General features: G+C 41.1%; 1 protein-coding gene across 1 annotated transcript; it reads right to left on the bottom strand.

The window, feature by feature from the left end:
• Positions 1-1,259: 1,259 nt before the first annotated feature.
• LOC308656920 (late cornified envelope protein 3C-like) lies at positions 1,260-1,541 on the bottom strand (the record flags this gene model as incomplete). The annotated part of the gene is made up of 1 exon (XM_081308284.1): positions 1,260-1,541. The coding sequence occupies one exon, from the start codon at positions 1,539-1,541 to the stop codon at positions 1,260-1,262; it is 282 nt and encodes a 93-aa protein (XP_081164410.1).
• Positions 1,542-14,266: the final 12,725 nt, after the last annotated feature.

Genomic DNA, 14,266 nt, shown 5'->3' with positions numbered 1-14,266 from the left:
TTTTAATGCTAAGTGTTTGGGTTCTCTATATATTCTGGACATTAATCCACTGTGAGAGGAATGGGTGGAGAAGCTATTCTCCTGTTCTGTAGGATCTCTCGTCATGCTGCTAATTCCTCTCTCTGCTGTGCAGAATTTGAGATCAGGCACTGTGCTGCCTCTAGCATCCCTCTTCTTTCTCAATATTGCTTTGGCTATCCTGGATCTCTGTTTCTTCCATTTGAATCTTAGGACTGCCTTTTCTAGTTTGCTGAAGATTGTCATTGGTATTTTGTTGGGGATTGCATAGATCTGAACACGACTTGGTAGTGTGACCATTTTAATAATGTTAATTCTGCCTCTCCAAGAACATGGGAGGTCTTTCCAGTTTCTAAAGTCTTCTTCAGTTTTTTTTTTTCCTTAAGAGTCCTGTAGTTAAGATGGTGATGAAAGACTAATGTCTTGTCAAAAGATAACAAAGTTATTTGCATTCATCATAGTAAATTGATATCTCACTCTATTAAAACAAAGTGCAATGGGAAACATGACTCAGCTGATTTCTGCCTACCAGAAACACGGATGGAATTTGACCACTTACCACTCTTGTCCATCATGTTCTCATCACTCCCATCAGCTTCCGTTCTGGAGGACACAGGTGCTCCGCAGCTCTGGGGCTCTCAGCCCAGGTTGGGAGGACCACACAGCACTAAGATTGGAAGAGCCCGAGGATCAAGGACCAGGGAGGCTGGAGCTTCTCCTCTTTTCTCCTCTCTGCCACACCTAGGGCTGAGCTTCTGGGGTGTCTCTGAAGGATCCAAACTGGCCCATGAGGCCTATTACCTTTGAGTTCCAAGGCTGTTTGTCAACTCCTAACTCATGCCCCTGACTGTGACCATGTGAAAAGCCACCACTCTATCCTCACCCCGACCTACCAACCCCCTCAAAAGGGTCTCGTGCACTGGGGCGTGTGTATGACTTGCTAGGTGCCTGCCTGCTGCAGGCTCCTGCACCCGATGTCCATCAGCCCAGGAGTAACAAAGACAGGGACGTGTTCAAGGTCGCAGTGAATAAGGACAGCTTTATTCTTCACAGGAACACAAAGGAAGATGAACCCCCGAGTTCCTGGAAACCAGCAGGATGAACTCTGGGGGACACTCTGCTCTTCCAGGAACATCTCAGCAGGGAACAGAGGGAACAGCAAGACCAGGCCAGGGCAGGTGCCAATCATTTCAGAACTTCCTTTTCTCAAATGTTTTCACTTAGTTTCATGATTCAAGTCATTAGCAGCCCCCATATTTGTGGCCACTGCCGGAGACTCCAAACTTCTGACCGCTGCCGCCATCACAGGAGTCGGAGCTCTGGCGACGGCATCGGTGGGACCTGTGGTGGCTGTGGTGGCTCAGGAAGCAGCCGCCCTCGGAGCTGGGGCCAGCGCAGCCCCCGGAGCTCGCAGCGCAGCCAGAGGCCGCAGGCAGACACTGCGCTGGACTCTTGGGGGGGCTCTTGGGTGAGGGGCACTTGGGAGGGGGCTGGCACTGCTGCTGGTTCTGCTGGAAGGACATCCTGGCAAGACTTTGACCTTGAACAAAATAATACAAACATTTGAGCACAGAGTTTCAGACCCATGCCTTCCCACTTCGCTTGTCAAACCTTTCCTCCTCCCATAACTCAGCTGATTTCTCAGCAAAGACCAGTAGGAAAGACGTGGGAGCTTGGAGGGACGCTTGCATTTGGATAAGGCATCTTTGAGGATGTCACATGGATCCGTGTGACAAAAGGCTCAGAACAAGAATGGGAAAGAATCGTGAGGTCCTGTGGCTCATGCAATCTGTGGCTCCCTGACTCCTACCCCCATCTCCCCCCTCGCCTTCATCTCCCCCGGCTGCTCCCTGTGGGCTTCTTCCTGAGCTTCTATTTCAGGTCTGAGCTCATGTCCCCACACACTCTGAGCTGCAGATCTGTTCCTGTGGGGCACTTACCGGGTGCAGGAGGCAGAGAAGGCTGTTTCTGAGGAGCCCAGGGCAGGAGGCCTTTTATCCCGTGCAGAGTGGGTGACACATCACCTGAGCATGCCGCTGTTTCCACAGCCAGGGGAGGTGACAGTGCTGGACACTTCAGAATTACCTGCCTCCAGTGTCTTCCTGGGCACGTGCCTCAAAGTCTCATAGGTGGGGCCAGGATGTCCTTGTGACCACCCAGTTACTTCCCTCTGCTCCTCCCTGACCGTGCCGCCCCGCCCTTGCCCATTCACTCATTCCCTTCCCTTTTGCTTCATTCAACAGTAGTAACATGAGATGCACATGACAGGTCTCTTCCCTTGGAGTACCTTGCAGCCTTGACCATCACTCAGAAAAATCAATATATTGGATCTGGTGAGATGAGCACTCTCCGAGGTGTTTACAAAGACCTCAAGCCTCGGGGCCCAGCCTCGACAGTCAGTCCCCCATTGCACTCCAGGCCCCAAAGAGCAATAGAGCCTTCAAGTGCTCGCTGGGAGTGGCAGCCGGAGAAGGCCATTGGCCTGAAAAACTATGAAGTGTGGGGTGAGGGGACCATCATGCCCCCCACGTGGCCGCAAGTGGACAAGTAAAGGAGTTGGCGAGGATAAGGCCCTTAGAACTCTTCAGTGATAAGACTTAAAACCGAGGTTGTTAATGAAGGACGAGGAGGAGAATACTGTGTTCCTGTCTTCCTGGCTACAGGATGTGGATAGCAACTAAAAGAAAAAGTGGTTCGTGTGTTTGGAGGGATGTGGAAGAAATCTGCAAAGAAGTGATGAATGGCATCGAGCTTGTGTTTAGATGGTTGGTAATTGTGAGGTGGATGATGGTGGAGGGGGTACGTGTGCCCCATTCCACAGGTTGGCCAGGTTTAGTGTAAACCATGCCATTATCCCATTGGATTTCATTCTGAAATTACAGCCGCAGTCCTCATAGAATTTCAGCTCAAGCATGACAATAAAGCATACTACAGATATTTACCAAAAAGAAATAATATTGAAGGGGACTTTAATTCTCACATGCTAAAATTTAATTAGTTCAAATAGACCTTACAGTGAATAGTTCAATCCATTGTAAATTTGAAAGACTGGCAGCCTGTTTTTAGATGCTAAATACATACTGAATAGAAAAAGCTAGTATCCTTTTCCTCTCCAGTCTAAAAATTACTCTTTTTAAATCCGTGATTCCAAAAGTTCTTTCTGATGTGTACAAGAGCACAACGCCCCTGGGACATAGATAAAAGGATTTCTGGTGACAGCAGGGACAATCTGGGAGAGCCCATGGTGCACATATGCCATATTTTCTTTATCCACTCATTCGCTGAGGGACACCCAGACGAATTTCACATCTCGTTATTGTTAATGAGGGTGCAGTAAACCAGGAGATGCAGAAATCTCCTCAACTATCAATGCCCTTTCCTTTGGATATAAGACCAGGAGCAAGACTGACGGATCATAAGGTAGTTAATTTTCCATTGTTTGTCAGATCTCCACACTACGATAATGTACATGCTGGTGTCCATACTCTATGGTGATGGTTGTACCAGTTTACAGTCCCACCAATAGGTACAAGCGTTGCCCTTTGTTCCAGTTCCTTACCCAGGGGTGTTCTCTCTTGTCTTTTGAATAGAATCCGTTCTAACAGGTGGGAGGTAATATCTCATGGTGGCTCTAATTTGCATTTCCCTAATAATCAGTGATGTTGAAACTTTTCACCGACCTGTAGGACATCTGTATGTCCCTTTTGAGAAACGTCTAAAAGGGTCCTTTGCCCACTTCTCAAGTTGCATTATTTGTTTTCTGTTACTGAGCTGTTCTTGTTCCTAAATACATTCTGGCTATTAGTTCATTGTTGGATGTAAGGTTCATAAATATTTTCTTCCATTATTCAGATTATCTTTTCACTCTTGCTGTTTCCTTTTCTGTGCATAAACATTTTATTTTGATGAAATCCCATTTATTTTTGCTTCTGTTGCCTTGGCTTTTGGCGATCAAAATCCAAAACTTTTTTTCAGGCCAATACTGAGAAACTTTCCTCTTATATTTTTTTCCTAGTAGTTTTATAATTTCAGGTCTCATATTTAAGTCTTTAATCCATATTAGCATAGAGAAATGTTTGTGTACACTAATAACAAACTATCCCAAAAAATGAAATCAAGAAAATAATTCCATTTACAATATCTCTAAAATAATACTTAGGAATAAATTCAATCCAGGAATTGAAAGGTCTGTGCACTTAAAATTATAAAGCATTGATGGAAGAAAATAAAGATGATACAAAAATGGAAACATATTCCATATTCCTAGATTGACAGGATTAATATTGATGAAATCCTAGAGGTGGTGTCAGCAAGATGGTAGAATTCCTCAGCTCCACTCTCCCTCACATAAACCCAACTAGCAACTATCTGCAAACATGACCACCTCATGAACACCCCAGAACTCCAGAATGAGGCTGAGACACTTCCTTGGACCACAGAACTAAGATTAGCTACAGGCAAAGGGTAAGCGGAGAGGCTTCATTTTGACCACATCAACCCTCTCCCTGATGGCCCAGCTTGAACACAGGACTCGGGGAGACCCACAGTCTGAACAGGAGTCAGTTAGATGTGAACACTCAGCTCCCTCGCCATTCTAGGCCCTCTTCCGCAAAGCATTCTCCTGTCTACAGGAAACACTGGAGGTATCAGTAGGGTGACATCACCTGGTGTTAGTTAGAAGCAAGGAACATGTGTAGGGCTCAAAATGACCAGCAGCGTGATCTTTTGGTTGCTCTACATTCCAGCCAACAGAGGTAAACTGACGGAAAGTCTAGAAGACAGCACTGTGTGCAGTAAATATGGCCAAGAGGACTCCCAAGGTTGGCTCTCCGGCTGACCTCCCCACACAGCTCTGGTGCACTCCCTGAACCTCCACTGGACAGGAAATTAAACTTCAAGGGCACCACAGCTATTATTTACTAAAGGAGCAACTGAACCCATCTGATCTCAGCTGCTGAGCCTCAACCCAGATAATCCTGAGCATCCGCCTTAACCCTTCCCCAAGCTGAAAATCAGGATCAAGGTTGCACCTAACTACAGAAAGACATCGGGCCCCACCCAGGCTTCTCCGTAGCAGCCAAGTGGCTAATATACCAAGCTCAGTGCTCCACTTAAGGTTACTGTAGGATGGGGCTCAGCCTGTGTGCATGCAGACCTTTTTAGCACATTCTCTAAATCTCCTCACCCTGAAGAGCAGTCCAAGATAACTTACTCAGTCTTTGTGACCAGCATGTAAATTGCAAACTTTAGTCCTCGCTAATAAGAAACACAACTTACCAAAATACCCAGAAACAACCCCAGAGCTCAGCCAACAGCCCTGCCTGACTTCAGAGGTGAGCTCGTGGTCTCACCAAACTGGGGAGAAGAGCCAGCAATTCCATTCAACTCCAGAGCACAGTTGACATTCCAGCTCCACTAGAAAATCCTACAGCCAGGGCTGCAGCAGGCTGACCCAACCGGAATCCCAGGACAGACTAAATAGGGAATGTCAATCCACCAAAGAAGACCAGTGAAGGCTAGAAGAAATAGCTATTCCTCAAACACGCAGGCACGATGCAGGGCAGAGGATTATAGGAATATCAGGGGACAATTACACCTTCAAAGAGAAACTAATCAAGTTCCAATAGTGGACCCTGAAGAAACAGAGACACATTAAATGACTGACAAAAAATCCAGGACAATCTTCTTAAAGAACTAGAAAAAAAGAAAGATCAAAAATTAAATTCAATGTGGAAAACAATTTATGAAGAAAATGAGAAGTTTGACAAATAAATACAAACAATAAAAAAAAAACAGAAATACTAGAGAAAAATACAATATGGAACCAAAAATTTAATACAAAGCTTCAATAGGAAACTTCATCAAACAGAAGAAAAAAAAATTGGTGAACTCGAAGATAGAATGTTGAAATTATCCAGTCAATGGAGCAAAAAGAAAAATAAAGATGAAAGAGAATGAAGAAGGCGTATGGAAATTGTGGTATGTCATCAAGAAACTCACCTTGGCATAATGGGAACATTACCAGAAGAGAGGAAAAGACCCAGAAAACATAGTTAAGATACTAAAGGCTTGAAATTTCCCAAACATGGAGAAAGATGATAATGACCAACTATAGGAAGCTCAGGGTGTTACAGTGAAATTCCACAAAAAAAGGAGTCCATCACGACACATCATTATCAGATTATCAAAAATCAAAGACAAAAAAAATAGACTGAAAGCAGCCAGAGAGACATTGCCCCCATACAGCTGGAGTAGATGTCTTGACGGACACACTGCAGCCGTCCAGGAGAAAGTGGGATAAAACGCTCAAAGGGTTGAAGGAAAAAACTGCTAGCCAAGAATACTTGATTTCACTGGTAAGTTTGTCCTTAGAAATTAGGGGGAAATAAAGATCTTCCCCAGCTAAACAAATGCTGAGGGAATTTATTACCACAGGCCTCCTGTGCAGGAATTGGTTAGAGGATTTATTTCAGTTGAAACAAGGAGATATCAGCTAATAACATAAAACATATGAAAGTAAAAACTCAGTGGTAGAAGTAGAGCATTGACTTATTCAAAATTCGCTACAACCGTAAGAGTAGCATATAAAGCAATTTTAACCCTCTCTACCATGAGTGAAAACTATTAAAAACAAGCATAGCCACAATCAATGTGATTCCCTGCATTAACAAGGTCAAGAATAGGAAGCATGGGACCCTCTAATTGATGCATAAAAAGCATTTGACAAAACTCAATGCCATGTCATGATAAAAGTTCTCAACAGGTAAGTATAGAAGGAATGTATTTCAACACAATAAAAGCCATAAATGGCAAAACCATATCTTGGTGAAAAGTTGAAATCTTTTACTCTAGTACAAGGTACAAGCAAAGATGTTCACTCTCATCACTTCCTTTTTAATAGCTCTCAAAATTTTGTCCAGAGCAATTAGGCAAAAGAAAAAAAAGAAAAGAAATCCAAACAGGAAAGGAAGAAGTGATTGTCTGCACTAATGACATGATCTCGTATAGCAAAAATCCTAAAGGCACCACCAAAAAAAAAAAAAAAAAAAAGTTAGGACTGATAAATTAATTAAGTAAAGCTACAGAATATAACATCAACATACAAAACACCGCAAGATAACTATCACTAATAACAAGTTGCTCAAAAGAAAATTAAGAAAAAAATTTATAATAGATAAAAATAATAAATATTCAGGTGTAAGTTTAAGAAATAAAATTCATATAGTGAAAATTATAGAGCAATGATGAAAAATTGAAGAAAATGCACATAAATGGAAAGATATTCTGTTCTAAAGAATTGGAAAGATTGATATTGTTAAAATGCCCTTACTACTCAAAGTGGTCTCATATTCACGGCAATCCCTACCAAAAGTACAATGCCATTGGTCACTGAACTAGCAAAAGGAATTGTATCATTCATATAGACCTGCAAAGAGGATGGAAAGTCAAAAAAAGTCTTGAGCAAAATTAACAAAACAGGAGAAATCACAATGTTTTACTTCAAAATATATTACGAAGTAATTATGGTCAAAACAGAATGGTAGTGGCATAAAACAAACTCATCAATTGGTGGAGCAGGATAGAAAGTCCAGAAATAAACCATGTGGTTACAGCGATTTATTTTTTACAAAGTTACTAAGAACAAACAATGGGGAAAGTGCAGTCTGTCCAATAAATCATGCGGGGGAAACCGGGTATCTACCTGCAGGGGAATGAAATCAGACCCCTATCTCTATCCACTTAAAAGAATCAATTAAAAATGGATTGAAGAGTTAAATGCAAACCCTGAAATGGTAGAGCTATTAGAGAAAAACATAGGCTGCAGCTCTGTGCCCAGCTCTTGCTCTGTTAACCATGCCCTTTGCTCTGAGGTGGAAGCTTTTGAATTTGCTGCACCTGGCTTGTTGACTCTGGCCATTATTTCCTGAACTATTGGCGTCCTATTCAGGAAGTCATTGCCAGTGCATGTGTTCTGAAGTGTCCCCCTGTGTGCACTTCTGGCAGTCTCCGTGGTTCAGGTCCATTTGAGTTGGTTTTTGTGCAGGGTGAGAGAGAAGGTTCTAGTGTCACTCTTCCACATGGGGGCATCCAGTTTTCCCAGCACCATTTGTAAGAGACAGATTTCCCTCCAAGGCATCTTCTTTGGCTCATTGACTTACCAAGAATCAGTGGCAGTAGCTGCACTGGTTTGTCTCTGTGTCCTCTTTTCTACTCCATTGGTCTGTGTCTGGTTTTATTTCAGCTCCATGCAACTTCTTGTTACTATGGCTCAGTCGTATATTTTGAAATCAGTATTGTGATGCCTCCAACATTGCTCTTTTGGCTTGGATTATTTTTAATTTTTTTTTTCATTTTGGATGTTTGGGGTATTTTTTCTTCCATATGAACTTTAGGATTGCCTTTTTCTATTCTGTGAAGACTGTAAGTGGCATTTGATGGGGGTTACATTGATTCTAGAGATCACTTTCAGTAATATGATCATTTTAACAATAGTAATTCTGCTGATTCATGAACATAGGAAATTTTCCTATCTTTCCGTGTCTTCTTTAATTTCTTTCTTCAGTGTTTTGTAAATTTCATTGTTGAGGTGTTTTACCTCCTTAGTTAGGTTTCTTCCCAATCCTCAGTGTATACCCAAAGAAATTAAAGTCAGAAAATCGTACAGATGCCTGCAGACCTATATTTATAACAGTACTATTCAATAAGTCTAGGTGCTCATAAACAGATAGATGAATAAAAAATATGAGGTATAAATACAAACAATGGAGTATTTTTCGGCCATAAAGAAGAGAAAAATTATGTCATTTGCAGGAAAATGGATATAACTGACATCATAATGTTAAGAGAAATAAACCAAACACAGAAAGACAAGTATCACATGTTTCATTCATTTGTAGATCCTGGGGCAGGGGTCTGGAAAGCAGGACATGAAAGTAGCATGGAGACTATTAAAGAAGAGGAGGGGATGGGAGGTCGTAGGGGGAGGTAATAGGGGTGGGTGGACATGACCAAAGAATGTCATTTGCATGTACAAACATGCTGTAATGAAACCCATTATTGCATTAACTAAAACACTAATTAAAAAGAAAACTATGACATTGCTCTGGACAAGATTTTTTTGGATATGAAACCTGAAAACTCAAACAACCAAAACAAAAAAAGCAAGAGTGCCTCAGACAAAGAACTTCTGCAGAGCAAAGGGAAACGTCAGCAGAAGGAAAAACAACCCACAGTAGGAGATAAAATATTTGCAAACCATATATATGATAAGGAGTTGATATCCAAAATATATTAGGAACACAAATAACTCAATATCAAGAAAACAATCCGATTTTAAAATGGAACAGGGCTGGGGATGTAGCTCAGGGTGGAGTACCTGCCCGGCATCTGCAAGACCTTGGGCTCAATCCCCAGCACTACCACAAAATAGTAAAATAAAACAAAACAAAACAATTAAAATGAGCAAAGGACTTGAATAAACATTCTCAAAATAAAATATGCAAATGATCTTCAAGTTCATGAAAAAAGTACTGAGCATCACTAAACATTGGAGAAATCACATTAAAACCACAAGATATCACCGCCACACACCTCTTAGAATGGTTTTTACCAAAGAGGCAAAAAATAACAAGTATTTCTAAGGATTTTAGGAAAAGATAACTCTTTACATTCTTTGTGGGAAAGTAAATTAGAACAGCCATTATGGAATATGGTATGGAGGTTCCTCAAAAAAATGCCACACGATCCAGCCATACTGCTCTTGGGAATTGTGTGTCAAAGGGCTTCTGTAGTCCTGTGTTCCTTGCAGCATTGTTTACAATATCCAAGTATGGAATCACCTAAGTGTCTATCATAGAGAAAATGTGGTATATACACACATAGTGGAGTACTAGTCAGCCTTAAAAAAACGAATTCTGCAAATTCTGTCTTTGAGACATGGATGACATTATGCTAATTTTAAAAAGGCAAATTTCATATGCTCTCACTTGTAAGTGGAATATTTCAAAAGTTTAATTCATAGAAGTAAAAGAACAGTGATTAGAAGAGGTGGGTCAGGAAAGAAAGGCAATAAGCATTTACTGGTCAATGGATGCATAGTTTCAGCTACACAGGGGAATAGTTTTGAGATCTATTGTACAGCAGGGTAACTCTAGTCAAGAGTAACATATTTCAAAATAAGTAAATTTCAATTGTATCATTAAAAAGATGTCAAGTAAGTGAAGTGATGGATATGCTAATTGGCTAAATTTAATATGTGTGTGCGTGTGTAAAATTGTACTCCATAACTATGAAAGTTATGATTTGTCAAGTTAAAATAATATAAACAAATAAATAGAATAGAATGTCCATACTACCCAACACAGTCTATAGATTCAAGAAAATATCAAAATTCCAATGACATTTTCACAGAATTAGAAAAATCAATCCTAAATTCATATGTAATTACAAAAAACCATAAATAGCCAAGGTAATATTAAACAAAAAGAATGAAATCAGGAAAATATACTGCCTAATTTTAAAATATATTCCAAAACCACAGTAAAAACAATATAATACTTGCACAAAATCAGATATATAGTTCAATGAAACCAAGTAGTCCAGAAATTAATTCATGCATTTAGTCAACTGATCTTTGATAAAGGTTCCAAGCATACACCGTAGGAAAATCACAATTTCTTACGAAAATGGTGTTGGGAAATACTTGGAATCATGCATTAAAGAAAAGTTTAACACATCACCAACTTTATTTAGCATGAGTCTACCAACACAATTCACCAGAACTGAGCAGTGTACAGAGAAATAATTTTAAAAACCCTTCCATCAAATTATGTGAAACTTGTATATGCTTGATCTAAAAACAGGGTACCTGAGAGATTTATAGTGGCACAAGTTGAAGGAATGCAAAATGTTAGGCACAATTACCCAGGATTTTCATTGTCGGCACACTCTTGATCAGGCAAAGGGGAAACTTCAGATATGAAGGAAATATTTCAAAAGTTTAATTCATAGAAGGACAGTGATTTTTTATACATTTTTTATACATTTCACAGTTACTGATAATACTCTACATTATATAAGTGAATACTGATTGGGAAAAAAAGAAAATGGCACTGGGAATCGGATATCTGCATGCAGAGAAGAGTGAGACTCAACCTTCATCTCACCTCATATGGAGAAATCCTCTCAGCCCCACTCGGGTGAATTTTCGGTTTCAGGCTAACTGCTGCCCTGGGAGCAGCCAGCGACTCGCTCTGGTGATGGTCCCAGAGCAGAAGGAAAGGGCATGTTTCATGCCAAACTGGATGAGAAGGCTAAAGAGGGACCAGAGCAGAGGAAACACGGCTTTGCTGGTGGTGTCAAGCCTGCAGCATGGCAGACTCGGGTGGGGCAGCCTCCGTGGGAGGGTGCTCTCAAGGAACTCCGGGTGCTCCGTTGGCTCTACTCTGGCCCATGAGCGGTGACCCTCCCTGGAGACCCCACTCTGTGACTTTTCTCCTAAGTCCAAGGTTTGATCTGGTGCCACCACCAGACCTTACGTCATTCATTCCCACAATCCTCCACTTGAGAAGCCCAAGCTGAGTAGGAGCTAGATCAGTAAGTAGTTTGCTCAGGCTGAGGTTTAGCAGAGAATAAGAGGCACAGTCGTGGCCTCCAGGGATCTGACCACCTGGCCCAGAAGATAGACACTTGACAAGTGTTCACTTGTGATGACTGAGCCCTGAGGGAAAACGCAGGCACGAACAGAGCTGACTTTGACCTGGGGTTCAGACCTAGTTGTAGAAGAGGATAATCATTTTTCCACGAAGAATGATGTTATGGTTTGGCTACAGGGAATCCCCCCAAACCTCCTGTGTTGATGCAGGAATATTTAAAGGTAAATGATGGTGAGGTTGAGAACTGTCACCTCATCAGTCCATCCTAATTTGAACGGACTAGCTGGGTGGTAAATGTAGGTAGGTGGGGCATGGCTGGGAAAAGTGGGTCACCAGAGACCTATCCTAGAAGGATCTCCACCATGCCCTTCCGCCATGATGTTCCTCTTCACTCGGGCCCAGAGCAGTGGAGTTGGCCAACCAGGGACTGAACCTCTGAAACCATGAGCCAAAAGAAATGTTTGCTCCTATAAGTTGTTCTTATCAAGTGTTGTGGTCCCAGTGATGAAAAAAATGACTAATACACGTGGTTTCCTGGAAATAATACAAAGCCCACTTTAATCCCACTTTTGAGTTGCTGTGAGGCAACCCATGTCCCCCAGAGTGACTGGAGCACTTCAGGATCCGTCAACAAGATGATTTCTTTTTCCTCGTGCATCAGAAGCTGACTTGCGGGTGGATTCTTCTCAACCCCATCTCTGAATGCCTGACGTAGTTCCTGTTTCCACATCCTGATGGTCCCAATTTTTTCCTTCTTGAGATGGAGCTCTTTGACTCACACTTCTCTTCTGGAACTTCTTCTCCCACCTCTAGACCCACCCATTTGTTCTCAGATTCTACAGTGAACCTGAGGTGATGGGAGAAGGTTAGTGAACCCTCGGCCAGGTCACTTCTCCTAGAGCCTGGGTCAAATGCTCTGCAGTGAAATTTGGTAATGGTCTGGACATCCCGAGGACCTGGGATAACAATGAAGGAAAAACTTACCCGCCCAGCTCCAAATCAGGATGTTATGACCTAATAACATGTGCTTCTGCTAGTCCAGGAAGTGTTTTATTTGAGGTGTAGTTCCTGGGCGAACCGTCTAAGCAGGCATATAAGTAATAAATGAGCAAACAGTTAAACAAACAAGGACATCCATTCTCCTTAGCAACGTAAGACTGGTGCTATGAAAGGCAGCTGAGTCATTCTTGGAGAATATCAGATGAAAATCCAAAGATGCCCCTGGAGAAGAGATTTATTCCTGGAGTTGATAGTTTCCTACTATAGAGTTTTAGGTGCATAGATTTGGGTTAACCTGTTGTTCATAATAGATTGCTCATCATCAATCCACACTGAATCTTCTTAATTAATAGATCTATCTGCGTAACTACTTGCCCATTTTTTAAATAACACAAACACACACACACACACACACACACACACACACACACACAGGAACCACCTAAGTGAAAACCGGAATTTGATAGTAAGTTATATGTACCTTACACCTGACCTGTCCCATCTGAGATAACCATGATCCTAAATCTTGTATTTATCATTGTTTTATTTCATTTTTTCATGTTTTATCATTTTTTATTCCTAAAAAAAGTTTTTTTGATTTTTATGTTTCTATTTTAAGTGGATTTCCTGAGGTATTACTATACAAGCCAAAAAAAAAAAAAAACAAACATTTAAGTCCCAACAAACACCACTACATGTAAACACGTTTCCAGTTTGGATACAGCAGTCCTATCACCCCAAAATAGTCCCTCATGTGCCTTCAGAGAGTCTCTCCACTCTATCAGCCTTGGGCGATTACTGACCCACTTTCATTTTTACAACTTTGCCTTTTCCAGAAAGTCACGCAATTGGAATCGTATAATATGGTGTAAAGTTTGACTTCTTTCACAGAGTACATATGATGCACTTGAGATTCATTCCTCTCGTTCTGTGCATCAGAAGTTACTCCTGTTTTATTGATAAGGCCTTCTATTGTATACACACACCATGTTTTGTCTTGTGTTAGCCATTCAGCAGGGAAGGCCATTGGGTTGTTCTGAGTTTGGAGCAGTTATAAATAAAATCACCACAAATTCTGGCCTCGGTTTTTATGGAAATATAAATTTTATTTCTCTTGGGTAATTATTTAAGAATAAGATTTCAAGGAAAAATAGTAAATGGATGTTTAAGGTTCTTAAAGAAACAACTAATCTATTTTCCAAAGTGGCTGTTATGATTTTGCGTTCCCACCAGCAAAGAGTGAGAATTCTAGTTGCTCCACATCCTTGATGGTACTTGGTATTGGCAGTTATAGTTTTTTATTTTAGCCATTCCAAGGTCTGTGGAATGGAAGCTCATTTTGTTTTTAATTTGCATTTCCCTAATGATTAATGATGAGTGTCTTTTCATGTGCTTACTTATGGTCCATGGGACTTAAGTAAGCACATGAAATGTCTTACTTAAGTCCAAATATTTTCTCCATTTTTAAATCAGATTGTCTATTTTCTTATTACTGATTTTGGGACATTTTTAATATTCTGGATAGAATTTCTTAATCACGTATGTGTTTTTAATTGGCTCTTTTTAGTTATACATGACTGTAGGGTTCATTTTGA

The sequence above is a fragment of the Spermophilus citellus genome (assembly GCF_964194105.1).
Source record: "Spermophilus citellus genome assembly, chromosome: 9".
NCBI lineage: Eukaryota > Metazoa > Chordata > Mammalia > Rodentia > Sciuridae > Spermophilus > Spermophilus citellus.
Note: the sequence above shows the minus strand (reverse complement) of the source record. Positions and strands in the feature narration are given on the sequence as shown.